This window comes from Balaenoptera acutorostrata, chromosome 15 (genome assembly GCF_949987535.1).
Source record: "Balaenoptera acutorostrata chromosome 15, mBalAcu1.1, whole genome shotgun sequence".
Lineage (NCBI taxonomy): Eukaryota > Metazoa > Chordata > Mammalia > Artiodactyla > Balaenopteridae > Balaenoptera > Balaenoptera acutorostrata.
The window spans coordinates 10,544,687-10,566,561 of NC_080078.1; the positions used below are offsets into that span (position 1 = coordinate 10,544,687).

The 21,875-nt window shown below is 43.1% G+C and overlaps 1 protein-coding gene and 1 long non-coding RNA gene across 7 annotated transcripts in view; both read left to right on the top strand.

The window, feature by feature from the left end:
- Positions 1–260: 260 nt before the first annotated feature.
- Positions 261–12,634, top strand: LOC103020541 (uncharacterized). Of its 2 annotated transcripts, XR_009005466.1 has the most exons (5): positions 261–1,402; positions 4,188–4,319; positions 8,248–8,332; positions 10,242–10,479; positions 12,359–12,634. It is a non-coding gene; the product is annotated as an uncharacterized LOC103020541 (long non-coding RNA). The 2 variants fall into 2 exon arrangements; XR_451365.2 differs by lacking the exon at positions 10,242–10,479 and having other exon boundaries at positions 312–1,402.
- A 1,210-nt stretch (positions 12,635–13,844) lies between these two features.
- RCC1L (RCC1 like) overlaps positions 13,845–21,875 on the top strand; it is a 43,660-nt gene continuing 35,629 nt past the window's right edge. For all 5 annotated transcript variants that reach the window (XM_057530194.1, XM_057530193.1, XM_057530197.1 and 2 more), the window contains exon 1: positions 13,845–14,218. In XM_057530194.1, the coding sequence (XP_057386177.1) occupies positions 13,904–14,218 (315 nt within the window). In that variant the 5' untranslated portion in view covers positions 13,845–13,903. The remainder of the gene's footprint in view (positions 14,219–21,875) is intronic.

The window sequence follows — 21,875 nt, forward strand, 5'->3', positions numbered from 1 at the left end:
TTTTTTTTTGGCTTCCTGGAAGGCAGCCTAGACTCGTGTGTCCGCAGCGCCCCAAGTGGGAGTTGCCGTTTCCGGTGCCGTGGAATAGTTCAGCTTCACAGTGAGCTTGTTGGAAGTCCCTTAGTCCCGCTCTGTTCAAGGCCAGACGTGCTCGTCCATCTTCAGCCTTAGATGAGTGGCTGCACGTGTCTGGTCTCACCCCTGACACCGCCCCCGAACGTGGACTACTTTCTTGCTGTTATTTAATTTGATAGTTTCGCATGATTGCAGTTTGTACCTTTAAAGCGGTGAGGTCACAACTCCAGTGACCGGTGAATCTGCCTTAAAGCCAATGAGTTGTTTGTTATATTACTGTAACAATGTGTCCTCACCTTTTGATGGGGGTCAGTGACATAACCAACCAATCATGAGCTGTCCCTCAGATGGTGATGGCACTCCAGCAAGTAGTCGAATATTACTATAGTGTTGTTTAAGCAAAGTTACAGTTACATATTTTATATATGCCAAAAGGAGAATAGAATAATAGAAACCATTTACCCATTGCTCCAATTAAACATAGCTGCCTTGTTTCTCGTTTTAAAGGAATATTCAGACGCAATTGAAGGCAGCGTTCTCATTCTTTACTGTCTTGAAGTTATGTTCTAATACACATTTTCTTTTGCAAAAAGACAAGTGTCACGATTCGCTGACATTTTTTTCTGTAAGTGGCTCACAAAGATATGCTTCCTAGCAGAAGCTGCTAAAAAAGATGTTATTTCAAGGTAAAGATAACCATCCAGCAGTTAGTTGAGATGGTACCTGCTTTTTTTGACATAATTTTTAAAAGAGATGTTTGAAAATATTTCCATTATGTTATAGTTGATTCCTTCTGTTTGGAAGAGTTATGGTGTATAAATTCTGAGCAAACACTGAGCAAAACTGAATACTGCTCCTAGGAGAAATACAGGATTAGGTTTCTGCCAGCCTCTTCACATTTTGGTAAAACTATCAATACATAACCTTGTTTTATGTGTGTGTCTGTTTAAAGACACCTTATTTAATGTATATTGTTGATTCATTAGTTGAACTCATGGCCAACAGCGCTGTAACTCTTGTGTGAAGGAAGCTTAGCTAGCACAAGTATTTTCTACGTAAGGCACATTGCTGCCTTGTGCTTGGGAATACTAGACAATGCTATGTTTGAGGACCATTTTAAACAGCAAAATCATCAAAAAAAAAGAAAAAAGAAGGAAAAGAAAACCCACAAAATGTGGGAAGTGTAGCATTACATAGACCAGGAAAAGGACACTTGTTTACAGTGGGAGACTGGTGTCACCTTGTTCTACCTCAGCTGGGAACGTGCGCGGCAGGCAAAACAACTTTTTTTGCCACTCTACTGTGTCTGCTAATCGGTGAAAGCAGAGTGAGTATTGCTTTTAAATTTACCTGTAAATTGTAGGTGAATTCACAAATATGGAGTTAGTGAATAATAAGGATTGATTGAATTTTGTTGCCCAAAACAATGGGAGTACAAAACTCTCATACTTGGAAACTTAACCTGGAAACAATTTTCTAATCTGCTTTAAAATCTTCTATATGAAGAGTTTCAGTGTTTTGACTCATTTGTTAAAAATGTCAAAATACACATCTTCTGGTTTGAAAGAACAACTGATTGACAGCAAGAAGAGTTGTGTATATGTACTAGCTCTCATTTCTCTCATTCTCTTTTGAGCCCATTCCAATTAACCCTCATAACTCCACTAAGACTATTTTCCAAGGTCACAAATGACCACCACGTTGCTATAGTTGTTTTTCAGTCTGTGAATCACTTGATCTATCAGCATCTGACAACCAATCATGACATCCTCTTTGAAACTCTTCTGGGCTTCTAAGACACCACACTTGACTGCTGTTCTGCCTACTTTTCTGACTGCTTCTCTAAATCTGTTGCAGGTGCTTCTTTCCCCACCCCACCCCCCCAACCTTTACATAGTGTAGTAACTTAGGCTTTAGTCTTAGATCTCTTTCCTGTCTGCTCTCATTCCTTAGAAAACCTCATCCAGTCTCAGGGCATTAGATACCACTGATACGGTTATGACTGTCAAGTATGTATCTCCAGCCCAGACCGTTCCCCTCAATCCCAGTCTATATAACCAACTGCCTACTTTGAAATCCTCACTTGGAGGATGAGTAGGCATCTCAATCAGAACGTTTCCCACCCTCTCCCCAGTTCCTCCTGCAGTCTTCCCCTTCTCAATTAATGAAACTGCATTCTGCCAGTTACTCAGGCCCCAAACCTTGGAAGCATCCTTTACTTCTCCCGTACCCCACACGAATCCTTCAGACAACCCAGTCAGCTCTAACTTGACCAAGACTCCACCACTTTGTGATCACCACTACCACCACACTTGTCCCAGCCAACATCATCTTTTGCAGTAGACTCCTAATTTGTCTCTCTGATTCTGCCCTTAACCCTCCTCAGACTATTCATAGCACCAAAACACCACAAGCTGGAGAATTCTGTAATTTGTACCTCATTTCACTCCTCTGCTCAAAACTGTCCAATAACTCTCCATCTCAGAGTTAAGTGTAAATGTCCTGACTTAGGCTTCTGGCCAAGATAAAGTAACAAGCATTGGATTTATCCTGTTGCCTGAAATGACTCAAAAATAAACGAGCAAAATACATGATAATGAGGGAGAATTATGAGCAAGTTTTTGGCACTAAATTTGCCAATTTAAGAGAAATGGACAAATTCTTTGAAAGACACAAATTACCAAAGCTTCCTCAAGGGAAATAGATAATTTGAATAGCTCTATATCTATAAAAGAATTGGAAATTTAGTTAAAAATCTTCCCATAAAGAAAATTTCAGGCCCAGATGACTTCACTGGTAATTTCTACTGAACATTTAAGGTTAAAATAAATTTACGCAAACTCTTCCCAAAACTTGAAGAGAAGGAGATACATTCTCACTCATTCTATGGGGACAGCATTGCCATGATACCAGAACCACACAAAGACATCACAAGAAGAGAAAGGCACAGGCCAGTATCCCTCATGAACATAGATGTAAACATTCTCAATGAACTTTTTTTTCAAGATAAAAGGAATATATGTGAATACAAAGACTTCTACACAAATGTTCTTAACAGCTTTATTCATAATATATGAATGCACGGAAAAGGCCAAATGTCAATCAACAGGTGAATCAATAAACAAATTGTGGTACGTCCATATAATGGAATGGTACTCAGCAGTAAAAAAGAACGAATTACGGGTACGTGGAATCTCCAAATTCATCATGCTTAGTCAGTGAAGACACACATCAGAGCCCATATTTTATAATTGTTCATATATATAATTCTAGAAAGGGCAAACTATTTTATAGTGGCAAAAAACATGTCAATTTCCTAGTACTGGGGTGGAGAAAGGGATTGACTGCAAAGGACATGAGGATGATTTTGGTGGGGAAGGAATTATGCTGTATCTCAATTGTGGTGGTGCTCACACAGCTGAATACGTTTTTCAAAATTCTTCAAACTATAGTTTGGATGAATGCAGTTTATTTTACATAAATTATACCCCCATATTGATTAAAAAAACAGCCCTTCACATTCCTGTTTCATGAAAAATAAAATTATTTTAAACATATGTAGTCACATTGTTTTTGCTAAAAATCATCTTACCTACTGGTATTTTCCTATCACTACTATTTTTTTTTTTTTAATTATTTATTTATTTATTTATTTATTTGGCTGTGTTGGGTCTTCGTTTCTGTGTGAGGGCTTCCTCTAGCTGTGGCAAGCAGAGGCCACTCTTCATCGCGGTGCGCGGGCCTCTCACTATCGTGGCCTCTCTTGTTGCGGAGCACAGGCTCCAGACGCGCAGGCTCAGTAGTTGTGGCTCATGGGCCTAGTTGCTCCGTGGCATGTGGGATCTTCCCAGACCAGGGCTCGAACCTGTGTCCCCTGCATTAGCAGGCAGATTCTCAACCACTGCGCCACCAGGGAAGCCCACTACTATTTTTAATGAGAGCAAAGAGTTTAAAAAACAAAATAAGACATTTGTTTAAAAATTATTGTTTATTTAATCTTTATCTCATTATTTAAATAATTTCTTTGTATATTTCATAAAGTACATATTAGTATAATAATATGTGCAAATGATTTATATATATTTTTTCATGCTCACAAATTTTACCCATAGGGATACATAATCAAAATAATTTGGAGACTACTGCCCTAGAAAGCTGGAAGATCCCTTTTCTCAGAAAACTGAAAGAAGAATTTACCCAGAAGCAGCGAGCTGAATTCATCAAGCAGATGGCTGAAACCAATGGTAATATTAGAGTATACCACATTTATGTGCCACGGGAAGACTCAAGATTGTAAAATGTCATTTCTCCTAGTTAATTTCTCTCAATTAGCTCATGAATTTAATGCAATTCCAATAAAAAAAAATCCCAGTGGGATTTTTTAATGCAACTTGGCAAGATGATTTTAAAATTTATTTGAAAGTAAATGTTATGAATAGCAAAGGCAATTTTGTAAAAGAACAAAGAAGAGAGATTTGATTGAATAAAAATCAAAGCATATTATAAAGCTGTAGCAGGTGAAATCTTGTCATATTAGTTTGAGAATAAATCAGTAGAAACAAAAATTGAATTCAGAAATTGATCCATGTATGTGGAAATTTATCATATGTTATAAATGACATTTCAAATCTTCAGATAAAGTGTTAATAGCCAATAATTTGGGGACAATCAGATATCTGTTTGAAAAAATATCAAGAAATATACAATCTTGTCTCATACCACTCATAAAAATCAACTCCAAATCTACATACAAAAAGTAAAAACATTAGATTAAGTGTCTTACAAGTATTACAGAATATCCTTATTATCTTGGGTAGTAGTTTTCCTAAACAAGACACAGAAAGCAGAAGCTGTAAATGATAAAGTTAGTAAAACTGACTACAAGAAAATAAAATCGTGTAGGACAGAAGACACCATAAATTAAGAAAAAGACAGGATAAAATATTTCAACACATTTCAACACATAAGGGTTTCTATGCATAATGTATCAATTACTTCTATAAATTAATAAGACAACCCAATAGAAATGTGGCCAAGAATATGAATAAACAAACAATTCTCAGTGAAGGAAACATGAAATGCTAGTAACCATAGATGTTCAACCTTCCTAGAGATTACAGAATACAAAGTGAATCAATAATGAGATATGCTTTAGGTATTAGATTGACATTTTAAAAGTTTGTATCAGGTGTTTGGTATATGGAAAAATGAATCCACCCATATACTATTGTAGCACAACTTTTAGAGAATAAAAACATCTATTAAATTTTTTAAATGAGCATTTTCTATGACCCAGCAGTTCCGGTTATCAATATCTACCCAGGATATACCCTTAAATAAGTGCAAAAGGAACACGTACAAGAATATTCACTGTAATAGAAAAAAATAGAAACAACTCAAATGTCCATCAAAAAAGGAGAATGGTTAAACAAGATGTAGTTTATTCACAGTAATATCCAAGAGTGGAAAAGAATGGGGTTAAGTCCAAACAAACTGTTGTAAAAGTATCTCCAGGGCTTCCCTGGTGGCGCAGTGGTTAAGAATCCTCCTGCCAATGCAGGGGACACTGGTTTGAGCCCTGGTCCGGGAAGATCCCACATGCCGCAGAGCAAGTAAGGCTGTGCGCCACAACTACTGAGCCTGTGCTCTAGAGCCCCCGAGCCACAACTACTGAGCCTGTGTGCTACAACTACTGAAGCCCGCGTGCCTAGAGCCCGTGCTCTGCAACAAGAGAAGCCACCACAATAAGAAGCCCACGCACCGCAACTAAGAGTAGCCCCCACTCGCCGCAACTAGAGAAAAGCCCGCACACAGCAACGAAGAGCCAACGCAGCCAAAAATAAATAAATAAATTTATTTTTAAAAAAAGGTATCTCCAATATAGTTTTGAGTGAAAAGATGAAGTTGCAGAATGAAATACATATTATCCCAATTTTTAAAAACACACCTAACAAAAATAAAATAATGGTTTTCCATGGTATATGTGGTGCTGTGGTTAAAGGAGCCTTTAACCTTAGCTATGTATAGTGTTTTATTAATTTTTCTACAAAGGTAAAAGTCATAGATTAATTGTATAATTAAAAGTTAATAATAAAAATTAAAATATATAAGACTAATAATTAAGTTCACTCTTTCCTAAACTAGGGACTATCATATCAGCTACCCAAGTAACAAAGAAATTAGAACGTCTACAGGAAAATGTCCTTATGGGTCGGGGGAAGATTTAGTTTGGCTAACAGTTCACAGACATTTTAATACTTTGGGGTAGCTGGTATTTTGCTGTAGAACCATCTTTTCTGAATAGCAATTTGGACAAAAATGTAAATACTTGCCAGCATACAGCCAGTACATAAAACCAACCAGGCTTTGATAGTAAAATATAAAAGCCCAGTTGTGACTGTAAATCCAGGTCTCCTTTCGCCAAACCTGGCTTTTAGGCTGTTTTATCCTGTTTCTCCATTAGTGTGAGCCACAAAATTGATGGGCAAGCATCGCCACCCAGTGGCTGTGGTTCACATTTGCAGAGTTTCTTACTGTGCCCTTTTTTTCCGAAATCTCAAACCAATGGTTCTTTCAGATATCCCTTAAAAGAAAAATGGGGCTTCCCTGGTGGCGCAGTGGTTGGGAGTCTGCCTGCCAATGCAGGGGACGCGGGTTCGAGTCCTGGTCTGGGAAGATGCCACATGCCGCGGAGCAGCTAAGCCCGTGAGCCACAACTACTGGGCCTGCACGTCTGGAGCCTACGCTCCGCAACAGGAGAGGCCGCGATAGTGAGAGGCCCGCGCACCGCGATGAAGAGTGGCCCCCGCTTGCCACAACTAGAGAAAGCCCTCGCATAGAAACGAAGAAATAAATAAATAAATAAAAAAAAAAAGAAAAATGTTCTAGAAATTCAAGAAACCCATATAGGGTTATCAATTTTTTAATTCTGGCAAGTAAAGATTTTTAAAAAGCCTACTACATACCAGCATTGCCAGTTTTGTAAAAGAACAGATATTTAAAACCAAAAAATCGGAGAGGCCATACACTAGATAACAGGACAGTCCTGCTTATGAAAGAACAGTTGAAAATTTATATGCATTTCATACATATATAAGTATATTATAACTATATTAATAATCAGAGGTGGTTAAACATTTCTGAGTGTGCCTGTGATGGTGTTTCTAAAAGCGATGAGTGTTTGTATTGGTGGCCTGAGTACAGAAGATGGCCCTCCCCAATGTCCGTGGGCCTCATCCAGCCCATGGAGGGCCCCAATAGGACAAAAAGGCAGAGGAAGATTGAATGTACTCTCTCTCTTTCTCTCTGCCTGTTTGACCCGGGACATCCGTCTTGCCCTGCCCTCGAACTGGGACTTAACGCCACTGTTGCTCTGGTTCTCAGGCCTTTGGCTCTGACCGGAACTACACCAGCAACTTTTCTGAGTCTCCAGCTTGCAGATGGCAGATAAGGAGTTTGCTATTTTCCTATTGGTTCTATTTCTCTGGAGAACCCTCATACAATAATATTTACATGATTCTCCTTTATTGGTATATGTCTCAGCTTTATCAGTAAAAGCAGAGCTGAAGACAAAGTCTTGTACACAGAACCTTAATTTTGGAGGTGTCAGGAGTGAGAGCAGGGAGAATTAATGAGTAGTATTGTCCTTTCCATATGGAGGCAAACTGCCTTTGATCCTCTTTACCATTGGGATTGAAAAGAACCCATTCGCCAGATCAGTATCCCCTGGGAAGTTGAGAAACCATATCGATCTGTTCCAGTAAAATACTACCCCTGACTCAGCAGCTATGACTGGACTAAGCACTTAGCTAAGTTTATAGTAGTTTACAGCTGTCTGCCATAACCCAACTGGTGTTTGCAGGAGTCAAACATGTGAACTAAATGGAGACGTGACGGAACCACCACTTCTGAGTCCTTCACGTCTTAGAAGTTGGTGCTCAGGTCTACAATTCCACCTGGGATGCAGTGTATCTTCTCCTTTAATACTTCCTGGGTCAAGACAGGGTGAGGGAACCAATGTGAGCTGCTAAGAATGTCTGTCCCAACTGTGTAACTGGGAATCAGGGAAATAGCCACAGGGTGGGTGTGTGGACACATTTGACCCCCTGTGGGACACACTTGGACCTGGCTCCATGTGCCCTCACTCTAACTGGGGCCTTGTTGGTGTTTCAGGTCCTATGGTGTCCGTGTCAACTCAGACCCTCTATCCAGCTCTTGGGAGATCTGATTCTCGTTTCTCCAGTGGATGGTAACTCTGGTAAGTAACCACAGGTGCCTTTGGGAAATGGTAAAGAGAATATTTATTGACGCTACTGGAGTGGCTCTGCAGGGTCCTTCCTCAAGTGGACCCAGCCTCCTCTATCATTGCTGGACTCTGGTCTGAGAACTGGGTTAGATCCTAAAACCGGGTGAGAGATTGATTTTCATTGTACTAACCAATGTCAGCTTTCTGCTCACCAGATTTTCTTCCAGTTATACAAGGCAAGAGAGCACCCTAGCTGTCTGCCCTTGCATCTTATCCCTCGGAATACCGGGGTCAGATAGCCACGCCACAGATCACCGGTGCCAGACACTACAGTTGCCATTCCGCCCTTGCCTCTTGTTCTACCAAGTCCACCCACCTTGCTTCTGATGGCAAAGTCTAGCCGCCTGGCTCTGCTGCTCTGGAACCTACCATCGTTTTTGGGAGTCTAGTTTTAGAGCACCGTCTGCTACTGTCACCCTAGCCTAGGCACTCCGAGTGTCTCAAAGATGCTAGAGCTTCCTCACCAGTACATCTCTTATTGCCTTAGTGACGGAAGAGTCCTCTGGACCCTCCCAGGGTGGATTAATCCACTTTAACATTCCCACCTCCCCGAGCCTTTTGACTCTTTTCCAGGGAGTTCCAGCATCTCCACCTCATTTATTGATACTGTTGTCATATGTAAGCTTCACAGAGCCATCCCAGCAGCATTAGAATTGGCTCCTTGCCAGGATGTTAAATCCTGAAGGAGCTGGCCCGGTGTCAACAAACTCTCTCCATCCATTCTTTTATTCTGCGCTTCTGGTCCAGCACCCTAAAGGTGCACATGCACCCACACATATTCCCCTAGTCCTGCTGAGCCCAGTACTGCAATTCTATCAGTGAGTAAGCTGTTTCCTCTTAAAATAGGGACTGCTCTTCCTCACTCAGGTTGTGCTGAGACCTGACTGAATATCGGTTTGGCAGCAATGAGGTGAAGTGGGTTGCACCTTGAGGAGGATAAGCGTCATCTCGTGAGGCATCTACTCAGCTGGAGTCATAGCGTGGTATCTAGGCAAGGGGAGGCTGCTCCCCTATATCAAGGGAGAGGGGGCCGTTTCTGCTGGACTGGAAATTAGATTGGGGGCGGCGTCTGTGTTGTAATATTCTCAGGTGCACGGTCCCAGTGCCCCATCCCAGTCTCAAGTTCCCACCCCCTTGCTATCGGGGTTTGACTTCAGCCTAGGAGACCTGCCAAGGCTGTCCATCCGGCCTCCTCTGCAGCTCTGTCACCCTGAAATCCCAGGCCCCTGGCTCCTTTTTGGCTGCAGGAGATGAAAGTCTTTTTAAACAGCAACAACAGGAGGCCTGTTGGTTTTCTCAGCATGGCCCAAGTGAATAGCTGGCTGATCTAAACCTGTCATTCTTTCTTCAAGGCTTCCTACACAGTTAACAAAGCCAGCCAACTCCACAATCTTATAATTACTATTACCCCCATACTATTCATTTCATAGAGATACAGCTTAACCAAATGCTCTGAGTCTACCTGCACCTCATCCCTTCACCCCAAGTAAAAAGAGCCTTAGTAATCATGATGCTACAGCAAGCCAGGGGTTATCACCACCCCACTTCAGGTGCCAATTGTTTTAGCTTGTGTTCTTCCCCAAACAGAGCCTTACATAAAGACTTATTCCCTGGTGGCTTACTTGGCAGGTGATCGTAGGGAAGAGGAGAGAGGGAGTGGCAAGAGTCGTGCAGGAAAAGCAGATGTAAGGGTCACCATTGAGGCTGCCGCTGTGGCCAATGGGGTCCTAATTCTGCCAGGATCCTGAGAAGTGCACTGAGGGCCTCCCCGAATGGACCTCAGTGGTGGCATTTATCCCTCGGCTCCTAAGCCCATTGGTTGACGTTTGCCGCTAGGAGGTTAATTCCTCCTCTCTTCCAGATTGCATGCGTGTATGGGCCCTGTGAGCTCCTTTCTGTGTCTGAGGCATCTGTGGAGTTTTTGGTAGAAATTTTAAAATGCCTGGCATGCACGTGGGACAAGAAGCTTGAAGAGAGTCAGAGCTTGCGTGGAACTGCTCGTCCTCCCATGTCAGAGACGTCAGACTAAGGACGAGAAGGGTGACCAAGGACCCTGGGTGCACCTGCTCCCATACATATCTGTAGAGTCACAAACTCAGGTAAAAGCCCCAAACTTTACCATGGCCCAAAGGCCAAAGGTGATCTGCTGCCCTTCTTCCTCCATCCTTCCAACCTTGTCTCCTACCTCTGTCCACCGCCTCACTCAGCTCTAACCACCCTCCCCTCCGTGTGTGGGAGGGTGGGGGGGGCGCTCCCAGACACACTCCCGGTGTGGTCAGTTAGCATTTAATCGGAGTAGCCACGCACCAGAGGCAGCTCCCAGGAGCCTCCAGGCAGCTCTCTTTCCATCAACACTGGAGGGGTTGCTGATTAGCTTAATGAATGTTAGAAATGGGTTTAGTGAAATTAGTGGCTTGTTAGTTGGTGTCTCAAAGTCCAGTGAGGAGAAAGAAACCACCCTGTGATTTGACAGAGAAGGTTTAATATGAAGAATTATTAATGATAACAAGGGCTTGGCTGGTATGAAGTAATGAGAACTCTAAAGAATACAGGAATGGTAGACAGAGGGAGGAGCCCCCGCCACTAGGGCTGAGCCAGGCCACCCCAGAAAGAGGCCACCCCCTAGAGCTGAGACCCAGACCTCATTGGGAAAGGCTCACCCATGGCTCACTGAATGGTAGGGGTCTCACTGAGAGGTAGCTACCTTTCCTGCTAGCAAAGGTCACAGGAAACGTGCACTCTGGAACTTTATAGAAATCCACTCTCTTGGGGGCCAAGGAAGGTCTTCCATGGGGAGGTGCTTCATAGGAGGCACTTGGCTCTGACAGTGCCCGAGGGGGCTGCTGGAGGAAGCTGTTGTCCGCTCTGGGCCGCTGGCCACCGCCTGCTGCAGGAGCTGGCTGCTGGTGGTTGTCATCACTGGTTGGGCTGCTAAAGTAGCGGCACTTTCCGGTCCCAGATGTAGGCAGTTGTCGCCTCCAGTTTGGAGTAATTGAAGATGCATGGTGGGGCACCAGCGCTCCCCTTACAGGCCTGTCCCGATTCCAATTTTAGCTGAGTTTCTTGAATTAATTCCACACCTGGAAGGAATCCAGTTTTATTGTACTATCAAGACCAGTTCAGATTACTTTGTTGTCCTGGAATGTGCTTTGTAGTCATTCTGTGAAACATGTTTTTACCGTTCTGTGGTGAGGTGTGGCTGATGTTTTACCCTTCTGTGGGGCTGTTTCATAGAGGGTGGTGGGGGAAAACTGCCTGATACGACGTGGTCGCTGTGAGACCGCTCCTCAGAGGCCTCTACCTGCAGTGAACGTGATTAACCCAAGCTGTGAAATCTCTCCTCTGTTTGCAGTGAGGTCATGCTTCCCTTGCACTGCTCCCAGTGACTGAATGAGGCAGGAATAGACACTCAGGCAGACCAGATCCTGGGAGGCATGGATTCCTCTGATGGTCATCTTGGGCTCCAGCACTCCCCAGTGACCTTACCAAGTCTTCCTTAGACTGTACAGCAGCCATAGGACACTTTTACCCAGGCTTCCCTCTTCCTCTCCCTCATTTATTTATTTACAAATTTATCTATTTATTTATTTTTGGCTGCATTGGGTCTTCGTTGCTGCGCACAGGCTTTCTCTAGTTGTGGCGAGCAGGGGCTACTCTTCATTGCGGTGCGCAGGGGTCTCATCGTGGTGGCTTCTCTTGTTGCAGAGCACGCGCTCTACATGCGTGGGCTCAGTAGTTGTGGCTCGCGGGCTCTAGAGCGCAGGCTCAGTAGTTGTGGCACAGGGGCTTAGTTGCTCTGCGGCATGTTGGATCTTCCTGGACTGGGGATCGAACCCGTGTCTTCTGCATTGGCAGGCAGATTCTTAACCGTTGCGCCACCAGGGAAGTCCCTCTCCCTCATTTAGAGTCAGACTTGTATCGTGGCCTGGTGGCTCTCCCAGCTTTCTGAGCACCTCCCTTCCCCTTTTTCTCTTACAGAGATATTTTCCCTAATAAAATCCTTGCCTATCTAATCCCACGGAGGCCTTGCGGAATTAAAGAACCTCGGCTAAAATTGGAGTCAGGACAGGACTGTAGGGGAGCGCACCATGTGTCTTCAATTACTCCAAACAGGAAGAGACAAATGCCCACATCTGGGACAGGACGATGCCTCTACCCAACCAATGAGAAGCCACTATACTTTGGACTCCCAGCTTCCTCCAGTGGACTCTTTGGTATCACAGCCCCTCCCAATTACCCACTTTTCCATATAAAAGCAAGTTCCCTTTCGGCGTTCTCCGGATTTGCCTGTGGTCTGTCATAGTTTGTACTTCTCAATTTGCAGTTTCTTTTCTTATTCCTAAATAACCTCACTTTTGCTGGCAAAACACCGGCTATTACATTATTAAAGTTGATACAGGTATCAAGCATATAAAGAGGAGAGAAAAGGAAGCAAGAGGAGGGAAAAAGAGACAGTTTGCCCTCAGCATTTGGGACTAATATTCGGGAATGACTGTCATAGATCATAATGGGCTGCAAGAGATGCTATAGGCCATGAAGTTCAAAAATTCCTTTCATGTATTGATTTTCTTTTAATACCTCCTCATTTTAGAGGTGAGATCCAGAGGAGGGAGACAACTTCCCAACATCACAGGACAAGTCAGTAGCAGAGCCAGGACAGGAACCCAGGTCCCCAGACTCCCAAATCATTCATGAGGGCATGCCTTGTTCCTGGCTGCGTGCTAAGCTCTAGTACAAAACTGGTGAGGACAATCTGAATGAAGTTCTTGCCTTCCTGGAACTTCAAAGGAGGTGCTCCAGCTGGATGTTAGAAGGCGAGTAGGAGTTTGCTAGACACCTGCAGGGAGAAGAGGGCAGTGGGAAGGGCATTCAAGGCGCTGTGTGCAGAGGAAGGCCTGAAACATCCCTGGGATTCAGAAATTACAAGTAGAGCCACCTGCCTTAAGTGGCGTGTTGGGCTGAGGGGCGAGGTGACGCTGGGAGGAGGATGCACTGTCGGAGACAGCAGGGAGCTCGCTGTGGCTGGAGCGCCGACTGAGCGGCGTGGGCGCGGAAACAGAGGCAACAGGGCCAGGTAAAAAATGTCGAGGGACAGAGGATAGGGGAGAGCACTACGCTGGAGTCGCGCAGAGTGGGCAACCTCTTAAATTTTACTCCTGCTTATTACCAAGAAGCAAAGGGCCTTTGCAAAATGAGAGCGCCCACCAGAGCCGGGAAGGTGCTCAGCAAACGCGCGCTCTGCGGGAAGGCGAGTGAGTTCAGGCCGGCTGCCGGAGCTCGGAGAGAGGTCGCGCACTAAGTCGGTAGGGCCGGGACGGGTCCTCTAGGTCGAGTCACTCAGGAACGAGCGATACCAGGCTCCGCCCAGTCCAGCCCAGCCCTCCAGCCTCCCTGAGCCATTGGCTGCCCTCAAGGCCTTTGCTTTCAGCCAATAGTAAACGTGGACGCAGGCTCTTCCGCCGGGGGAGGTCAAAGGTCGCCAATATGGCGGCGCCCAGGAACGGCAGAGGCGAGTAGCGGAGGATGGCGCTGGCGGCCGGGACTCGGTTGGGGCGCCGGCTGAGCGGGCCGGGGCTGTGGCGCGGACACTGGACGGCGGCCGGGCGCCCGCGGAGCCGGCGCGAGACGGCGGAGGCCGAGGCGGACGCGCCCGTGTTCCAGTACGTGGGCGAGCGCGCGACCCGCGCCGACCGCATTTTCGTGTGGGGCTTCAGCTTCTCCGGGGCGCTGGGCGTGCCCACCTTCGTGCTGCCCGGCTCCGGGCCCCAACCCCGCGCCGGCTCGCGGCCGCGCCGCAGGATCCAGGCCGTGCCCTACCGCCTGGAGCTGGACCAAAAGGTGAGGATTTCGGCTCCCTCCCTTCCTCCCTGCGTGCTGCCCTCCGGTCTCGGCCGCGCCTCCCGAGGCACTCGGCCCTCTCGGAGAGGTCGGCGACGCTGGGTGGCCAAACTTCGGAGAGCACGACCCTCGAGCGGGCTGCCGGAGGGGAGTGCGTTAGGGTGCTGCCAGCATGTACCGAGTGGCCGAAACGTGCCAGGTGTTGCGCCCGGCTCGCGTCATTCGGGAGTCGGGGTTGTTGCCACAGTTACGGGGGAGGAAAGGGAGGCTCGGAGAGGTTGTGAGACAGGCCTACGGCCCCCCAGCTGGCAGGTGTTCGTACTTTGGGATTCGCCTTCGGGCCAATCAGACCCCAGAAGTTCTGCTGTTAGGAAAGCCGACTTCAAAAGGTCAGAAAAAGCGTGGGCCGGCTGGAGTCGGTGAACAATTCGGAAAGGAAATGTTAACTGGAGCAGTAACAGGAATGAGAGGAAGGATGAAAGGTCTAAACACACTGGAATGGTTGCACAGGAGTCCCCTGAGTTGACTCACATTTGAAAAGATGCAGCAAAGAACAGCTACCGGAGGGCGACTTATCTCGGCAGCTAACATACAGAAAAGCGAAAACGGATGTTTAGGATAGGTTCTTGCTTGGCGTGGTTGTGGACGTCTTGGTGGGTGGTGAAAAAGAAGCAGATTTGACCAGTTTGGTTTCTGACTTCTCTGTCAAGGATAACAAATGATCTTTTGCCCTAAAAGGGGAGATCGAGAGAGCCAGGGAATTTAAGCTCCAGAGGAATGAAAAGTTGGGCTTGACTTCTTAATATTGAGTTATGAGAGTTATTTATGTATGCTGGGTATAGGTACTTTATCACATATATGATATGTGCAAATGTTCTCTGCCAGTCCATGGATTTTCTTTTTATTTTTTTAATAGTGTCCTTTGGAGAGAAAAAGTTTTTGATTTTAATGAAGTTCAGTTGATGAGTCTTTCTGCTGTGGATTGTGCTTTTGGTATATCTAAGAAATCTTTGCCTAACCCAAGATCACAAAGATAATTTTTCTCTGTTTTTGTCTGGGAACTTCATAGTTTGAGTTCTTATATTTATGTCTATGAGACAGTCATTTGAATTGATTTTTGTGTATGGTGTGGGGTTAAGGGGCTTTTTGGATGTGGCTATCCAATTGTTCTATCACTAGTTGAAAACACTGTCCTTTATTGAATAGTCTCGGCACCTTTGTGAAAATCGGTTGATGGTAAATGTAAGGCTTTATTTCTGAACTGTCAGTTCTGTTCCATTGATCTGTATGTTTATCCTTATGCTAAAATTATGCTCTCTTGATTACTGTAGCTTTATAATTGGTTTTTAAATTGGGAGATGTTAAGTTTTGGCTCTTCTGGGTCTTTTGCTTTTCCATACAAATTTTAGTATTAGCTTGTCAATTTCTGCAAAACTACCTGCTGGGATTTTGGTAGTGATTACACTGAATCTGTAGATCAATTTGGGCACAAATGTCATCTAAGTAATTTTGAGTCTTTCAATCTATAAACATGAAATGTCTCCCCATTTACTTGGGTCTTTAATTTCTTTCAACTATGTTTTTGTAGTTTTCAGTATATGAGTCTTGCACGTCTTTTGTTTTAAATTTATTCTTAAGTGTTTTTTTCTTTTTGATGTTCTTTTGAATAGAATTGTATTCTTAAGTTCATTTTTGGAGTGTTAATTGCTTTTACATAGTAATACAATTGGATTTTGTATATTGACCTAATATTTTGTGACTTTACTGAACTTGCTTATTAGTTATATAGATTTTCGTGTATTCCTTAGGGTTTTATACATACAGGATCATATTGTCTGGTTGTATGTGAATAAAGACAGTTTTACATCTTCATTTCCAATTTGAAACTTTTGATTTCTTTTTCTTGCCTGACTGCATTAGATAGAACCTTCAGTGTAGCAGTGAATTGAAGTGACATCCTTGCCTTGTTCCTGATATTAGGGAGATAGTATTCAGTCTTTCATCTTTAATTATGACATTAGCTATAAGTTTTTAATAGATACCTTTTGTCAAGTTGAGGAAGTTCCCTTTTTGTCCTGCTTTGTTCAGAGTTTTTCTTTTCTTTTTCTTTTTGAAAAAAATCATGACTAGGGATTAGATTTTTGTCAAACACTTTTTCTATGTCTGTTTCTGTGATCATGTATTTTTTTGTCTTTTATTCTATTAATTGGATATATTACATTAACTGATCTTTGGATATTAAACCAGCCTTGCATTCTAGGATAAATTCCACTCGATTGTGGTGAATAAATCCCTTTTGTACATTGCTGGATTTGGTTGCTAATATTTTGTTAAGGACTTTTTGTTGTTTTTTTCTTGTGATGTCCTCCTTGTCTGGTCATGGTATCAGGGTATTACTGGCCTCATAAAATGAGTTTCTGGAAAGGTTTGTAAAGAATTGGTATTATTTTTTGTTTTAATGTTTGGTAGAGTTCACCAGTGAAGTAAGTCATCTGGACCTGGGCTTTTCTTTATAGGAAGAGTTTTTTTTATTACTAATTCAATATTTAAAAACTTGTTACAGGTATATTAAATTTTTTATTTCTTCTTGAGTCAGCTTTGGTACTTTGTGTCTCTCTGAGAATTTGTCCATTTTGTGCCAGTTATCTAATTCGTTGGCATAAAGTTGTTGATAGTATTCGCTTATAATCTAAATTTCTATAGGGTTGGCAGGTTGGTGATGTCCCCTCTTTCATTGCTGACTTTGGTAATTCATATTTTCTCTCTTTTTACCTTGGTCAGTCTAGCTAAAGATTTGTCAGCTTTGTTAATCTTTTGAAAGAACCAACATTTAGTTTAATTCATTTTTTGGTATTGTTTTCCTGTTTTCTGTTTCATTGATTTCCAGTTGAATTTTTATAATTTTATTCCTGTGCTTGCTTTGGGTTTAGTTTGCTTTTCTTTTCTAGTTTCTTTTGCTGGAAGGTTAGGCTGTAGTTGAGGTCTGTCTTCTTTTGTAATGTAGGTTTTTTTTTTTTAATAGGGTATTTTAAAATAATTAATTAATTAATTAATTAATTTATTTATCTTTGGCTGTGTTGGGTCTTCATTTCTGTGCGAGGGCCTTCTCTAGCTGCGGCAAGCGGAGGCCACTCCTCATCGCGGTGCGCGGGCCTCTCACCATCGCGGCCTCTCTTGCCGCGGAGCACAGGCTCCAGACGCGCAGGCTCAGCAGTTGTGGCTCACGGGCCCAGTTGCTCCGCGCCATGTGGGATCCTCCCAGACCAGGGCCCGAACCCGTGTCCCCTGCATTAGCAGGCAGACTGTCAACCACTGCGCCACCAGGGAAGCCCACTGTAGGTGTTTATAGCTATACTTTTTTCTTTAAACACTGTTTAGCTGCAGCCCATAAATTCTGTTATGTTGTATTTTGATCTTTATTCACCTTATTTTTCGATTTCCTATGTGATTACTTCTTTGACCCATGAGTTATTTGGAAGTGTTTAATTTCCAAATATTTGTTTTCCCTAATTTCTTTATTCATTGATATCCAATTTAATTCTGTTGTGGTTACAGAACATACTTTAATTTCAGTCCTTTTAAATGTATTGTGACTTTGTTTTATAGCCTAGCATATGGTCTCTCCTGGAGAATGTTCCATGTGTGTTTGAAAAGTATGTGTATTCTGTTTTTGTTTGGGTGGAGTGTTCTAGATGTCAAGGTCAAGTTGGTTGATAGCTTCTTGGTTAACCTGTTGTTTGCTCCAGCTGTTATCCACCAGTATCCAGGCAGCTGCAGTGTTCATCATTGGTCTCTGACAGTTTTCAACAAACATTCCTGGGGAAAAGGCTGTTTACCCTGGATGATATCTGGGTCAGATCAGATAAATAGAGCCTTGTGCTTGGGGTCTTACAGGCAACCACTAGATAGATCAAATGAGAATTCCCTGGGAATGGGGCTTTGAAATTTCTCCAATCCCATTTTGCCTCCTCCAATGGCTTCCAGACTGCTGGTTTTCACTATAATTGTGAGCTGTTGGTTTTCAGGAGCTGAGAATAGGTGGATGGGAATAGGTCAAGTTAAAATGCTGCAAAGCTTGCTGTTCTGAGATTCTGCTGCTTTTCTTAAGTAAACATTCCCCAGATTGCTTTAAGTCCTTGGTTAATTTCCAGAGTTCTGAAAGAATTGTTTCTGAGAATGTTTGCCAGTGTTCTTATTGCTCCACCATTTTCACTGATGTCCCTAAATCCATGTCCTTTTTTTTTTTAATTGAAGTATAGATTTACAATGTTGTGTTAATTACTGCTGTACAGCACAAAGTGGCTCAGTTATACATATATATCCTTTTTTTAAAAAATAAATTTATTCATTTTGTTTATTTTTGGCTGTGTTGTTTGTCTTCATTGCTGCATGCAGGCTTTCTCTAGTGTCAAGCAGGGGCTGCTCTTCGTCCCGGTGTGCGGACTTCTCACTGCGGTGGTTTCTCTTGTTCTGGAGCACGGGCTCTAGGCGCGTGGGCTTCAGTAGTTGTGGCTCGCGGGCTGCAGAGCGCAGGCTCAGTAGTTGAGGCGCACGGGCTTAGTTGATCCATGGCATGTGGGATCTTCCTGGACCAGGGCTCGAACCCATGTCCCCTGCAGGGCTGGCAGAATCTTAACCACTGTGCCACCAGGGAAGCCCCTATATTCTTTTTCATATTTTTTTCGGTTATGGTTTATCACAGGATATTGAATATAGTTCCTTGTGCTATACAGTAGGACCTTGTTGTTTATTCATCCTGTATATACTAGTTTGCATTTACTAATCCTAAACTCCCATTCCTTCCCTCCCCAACCCCCCAACTGGCAACGACAAATCGGTTCTCTATGTCTGTGAGTCTGTTTGTTTTTCCTAGATAAGTTCATTTGTGTCATATTTTAGAGTTCATATATAAGTGATATCATATGGTATTTGTCTTTCTCTTTCTGACTTACTTTGCTTAGTATGATAATCTCAGGGTCCATCCATGTTGCTGCAAATGGCATTATTTCACTCTTTTTTTATGGCTGAGAATATTCCATTGTGTGTATTTACCACATCTTCTTTATCCATTCATCTGTCGATGGACATTTAGGTCGTTTCCATGTCTTGGCTATTGTGAATAGTGCTGCTGTGAACATAGGGGTGCATGTATCTTTTCAAATTATAGTTTTGTCTGGGTATATGCCCAGGAGTGGGATTGCTGGATCATATGGCAACTCTATTTTTAGTTTTCTTTTGAGGAACCTTCATACTGTTTTCCATAATGGCTGCACCAATTTACATTCCCACCAACAGTATAAGAGGGTTCCCTTTTCTCCACACCTTCTCCAACATTTATTATTTGTAGACTCTTTAACGATAGCCATTCTGACCAGTGTGACCTCATTGTATCAATAGTTTAAATTTGCATTTCTCTAATAATTAGCGATGAGCATTTCTCTAATAATTAGCGATGATGAGCATCTTTTCATGTGCTCATTGGCCATCTGTATGTCTTCTTTGGAGAAATGTCTGTTTAGGGCTTCTGCCTATTTTTTTTTTTTTTAAATTTCCATACAATCTTTTTTTTTTTTTTTTTTTTTAATGAGGATCTTGAATCAGATGCGTATGTTTGATTGATTGATTGATTGATTGATTTTGGCTGTGTTGGGTCTTCGTTTCTGTGTGAGGGCTTTCTCTAGTTGTGGCAAGCGGGGGCCACCCCTCATCGCGATGCGCGGGCCTCCCACCGCCGCGGCCTCTCTCGCCGCGGAGCACAGGCTCCAGACGCGCAGGCTCAGCAGTTGTGGCTCACGGGCCCAGCCGCTCCGCGGCATATGGGATCTTCCCAGGCCAGGGCTCGAACCCGTGTCCCCTGCACTAGCAGGCAGACTCTCAACCACTGCGCCACCAGGGAAGCCCCCTCTGCCTATTTTTTGATTGTCAATCCATGTCCTTTTTTAAAAAAATTAATTTATTTTTTATTTTTGGCTGTGTTGGGTCTTTGTTGCTGCGCGCGGGCTTTCTCTAGTTGCAGTGAGCGGGGGCTACTTTTCGTTGCAGTGTGCAGGCTTCTCATTGTGGTGGCTTCTCATTGCGGAGCACGGGCTCTAGGTGCATGGGCTTCAGTAGTTGTACCTCGCAGGCTCTAGAGCGCAGGCTCAGTAGTTGTGGCGCACGGGCTTAGTTGCTCTGCGGCATGTGGGATCTTCCCGGACCAGGGCTCGAACCCATGTCCCCTGCATTGGCAGGCGGATTCTTAACCACTGCGCCACCAGGGAAGCACCATGTCCTTTTAATGTAATTACTAACATGGTTGGATTGCATCTGCCATTTCGCTGTTTGTTTCTGTATGTCTTTTTTGTTTGTCGGTTTTTCCTTTGCTGCCTTCTTTTGTGTTAAATAGGTATTTTTCTGTTGGACCTTTTAAATTCCTTTGTCAGGTGTTTTAATATGCTTTTTGAGTTTTTGTTTTTTTAGCGGTTGGTCTTGGGATTATAATATATAATTTATCATAATCTATTTTAGGTTAATAGTGACCTAATTCTGAAAGACTATAGCAACTTTGTTGCAACACAAGCCCATTTCCTCTTCTCTCCTTTGTGTGGTTATTGTGATATATATTACACCTTTACACGTTTTAAGCCCAAGAATACAATTTTATAATTATTATTTTATGCAGTTTTCTTTTAAATCATTTAAGAGGGGAAAAGAAAGAAAATTTGTTTATGCAGTGTTTTATATTTATCTTTATAATTATTTCCACTGATGTTCTTCATTTCTTGTGACTTTTAGTTACCATCTGTTGTCATTTCCTTTTAGCCAGAAGAATTTCTTAGTACTTCTGTTTTTTTTTTTTTAAATTAATTTATTTTATTTATTTATTTTTGGCTGCATTGGGTCTTCGTTGCTGTGTGCGGGCTTTCTCTAGTTGCAGAGAGTGGGGGCTACTCTTCGCTGCAGTGCGCAGGCTTCTCATTGAGGTGGCTTCTCTTAGTGCTCTAGAGTGCAGGCTCAGTAGTTGTGGCTCACGGGCTTAGTTGCTCTGCGGCATGTGGGATCTTCCCGGACCAGGGCTCAAACCCGTGTCCCCTGCATTGGCAGGTGGATTCTTAACCACTGCACCACCAGGGAAGTCCTCTTAGTACTTCTTAAAGCAGGTCTGCTAGCAGTGAATTCTCTCAGTCTTTGGGAATGTCTTTGTTTCATCTGCATATTTTTTTTAAACGATAGTTTTGCTGGATATAGAATTCTTGGTTGACAGTTTTTGTCCTTCAGCACTTTGAGTGTGTCCTTCTACTCTGGTCTCCATTGTTTCTAATGAGAAGTTAACTGTTAATCTTATTGTTGTTCCCTTGTACTTGATGAATCCATTTTCTTTTGATGCTTTCAAAATTTTCTCTTTGTATTTCAAAAGTTTAACTGATGAGCAAGTTTAATCTGTTAGACTTATGGGTTTTTTAATAAAATTTGGTAAGTTTTCTGCCATTACTTGAGTATTTTTTTCTGCCTCTTTCTTTCTCTCTTGCCCTTCTGGGACTCCTGTTATGTAGGTGCTGATATACTTGATGTTATGTTTCAGGTCTCTGAGGCACTGTTCTTTTTTTTTTCCAATGTTTCTTTTTTTTTCCTGTTCTTCAGAATGAATAATTTCTATTGATATTTTTTTCAACTTAAC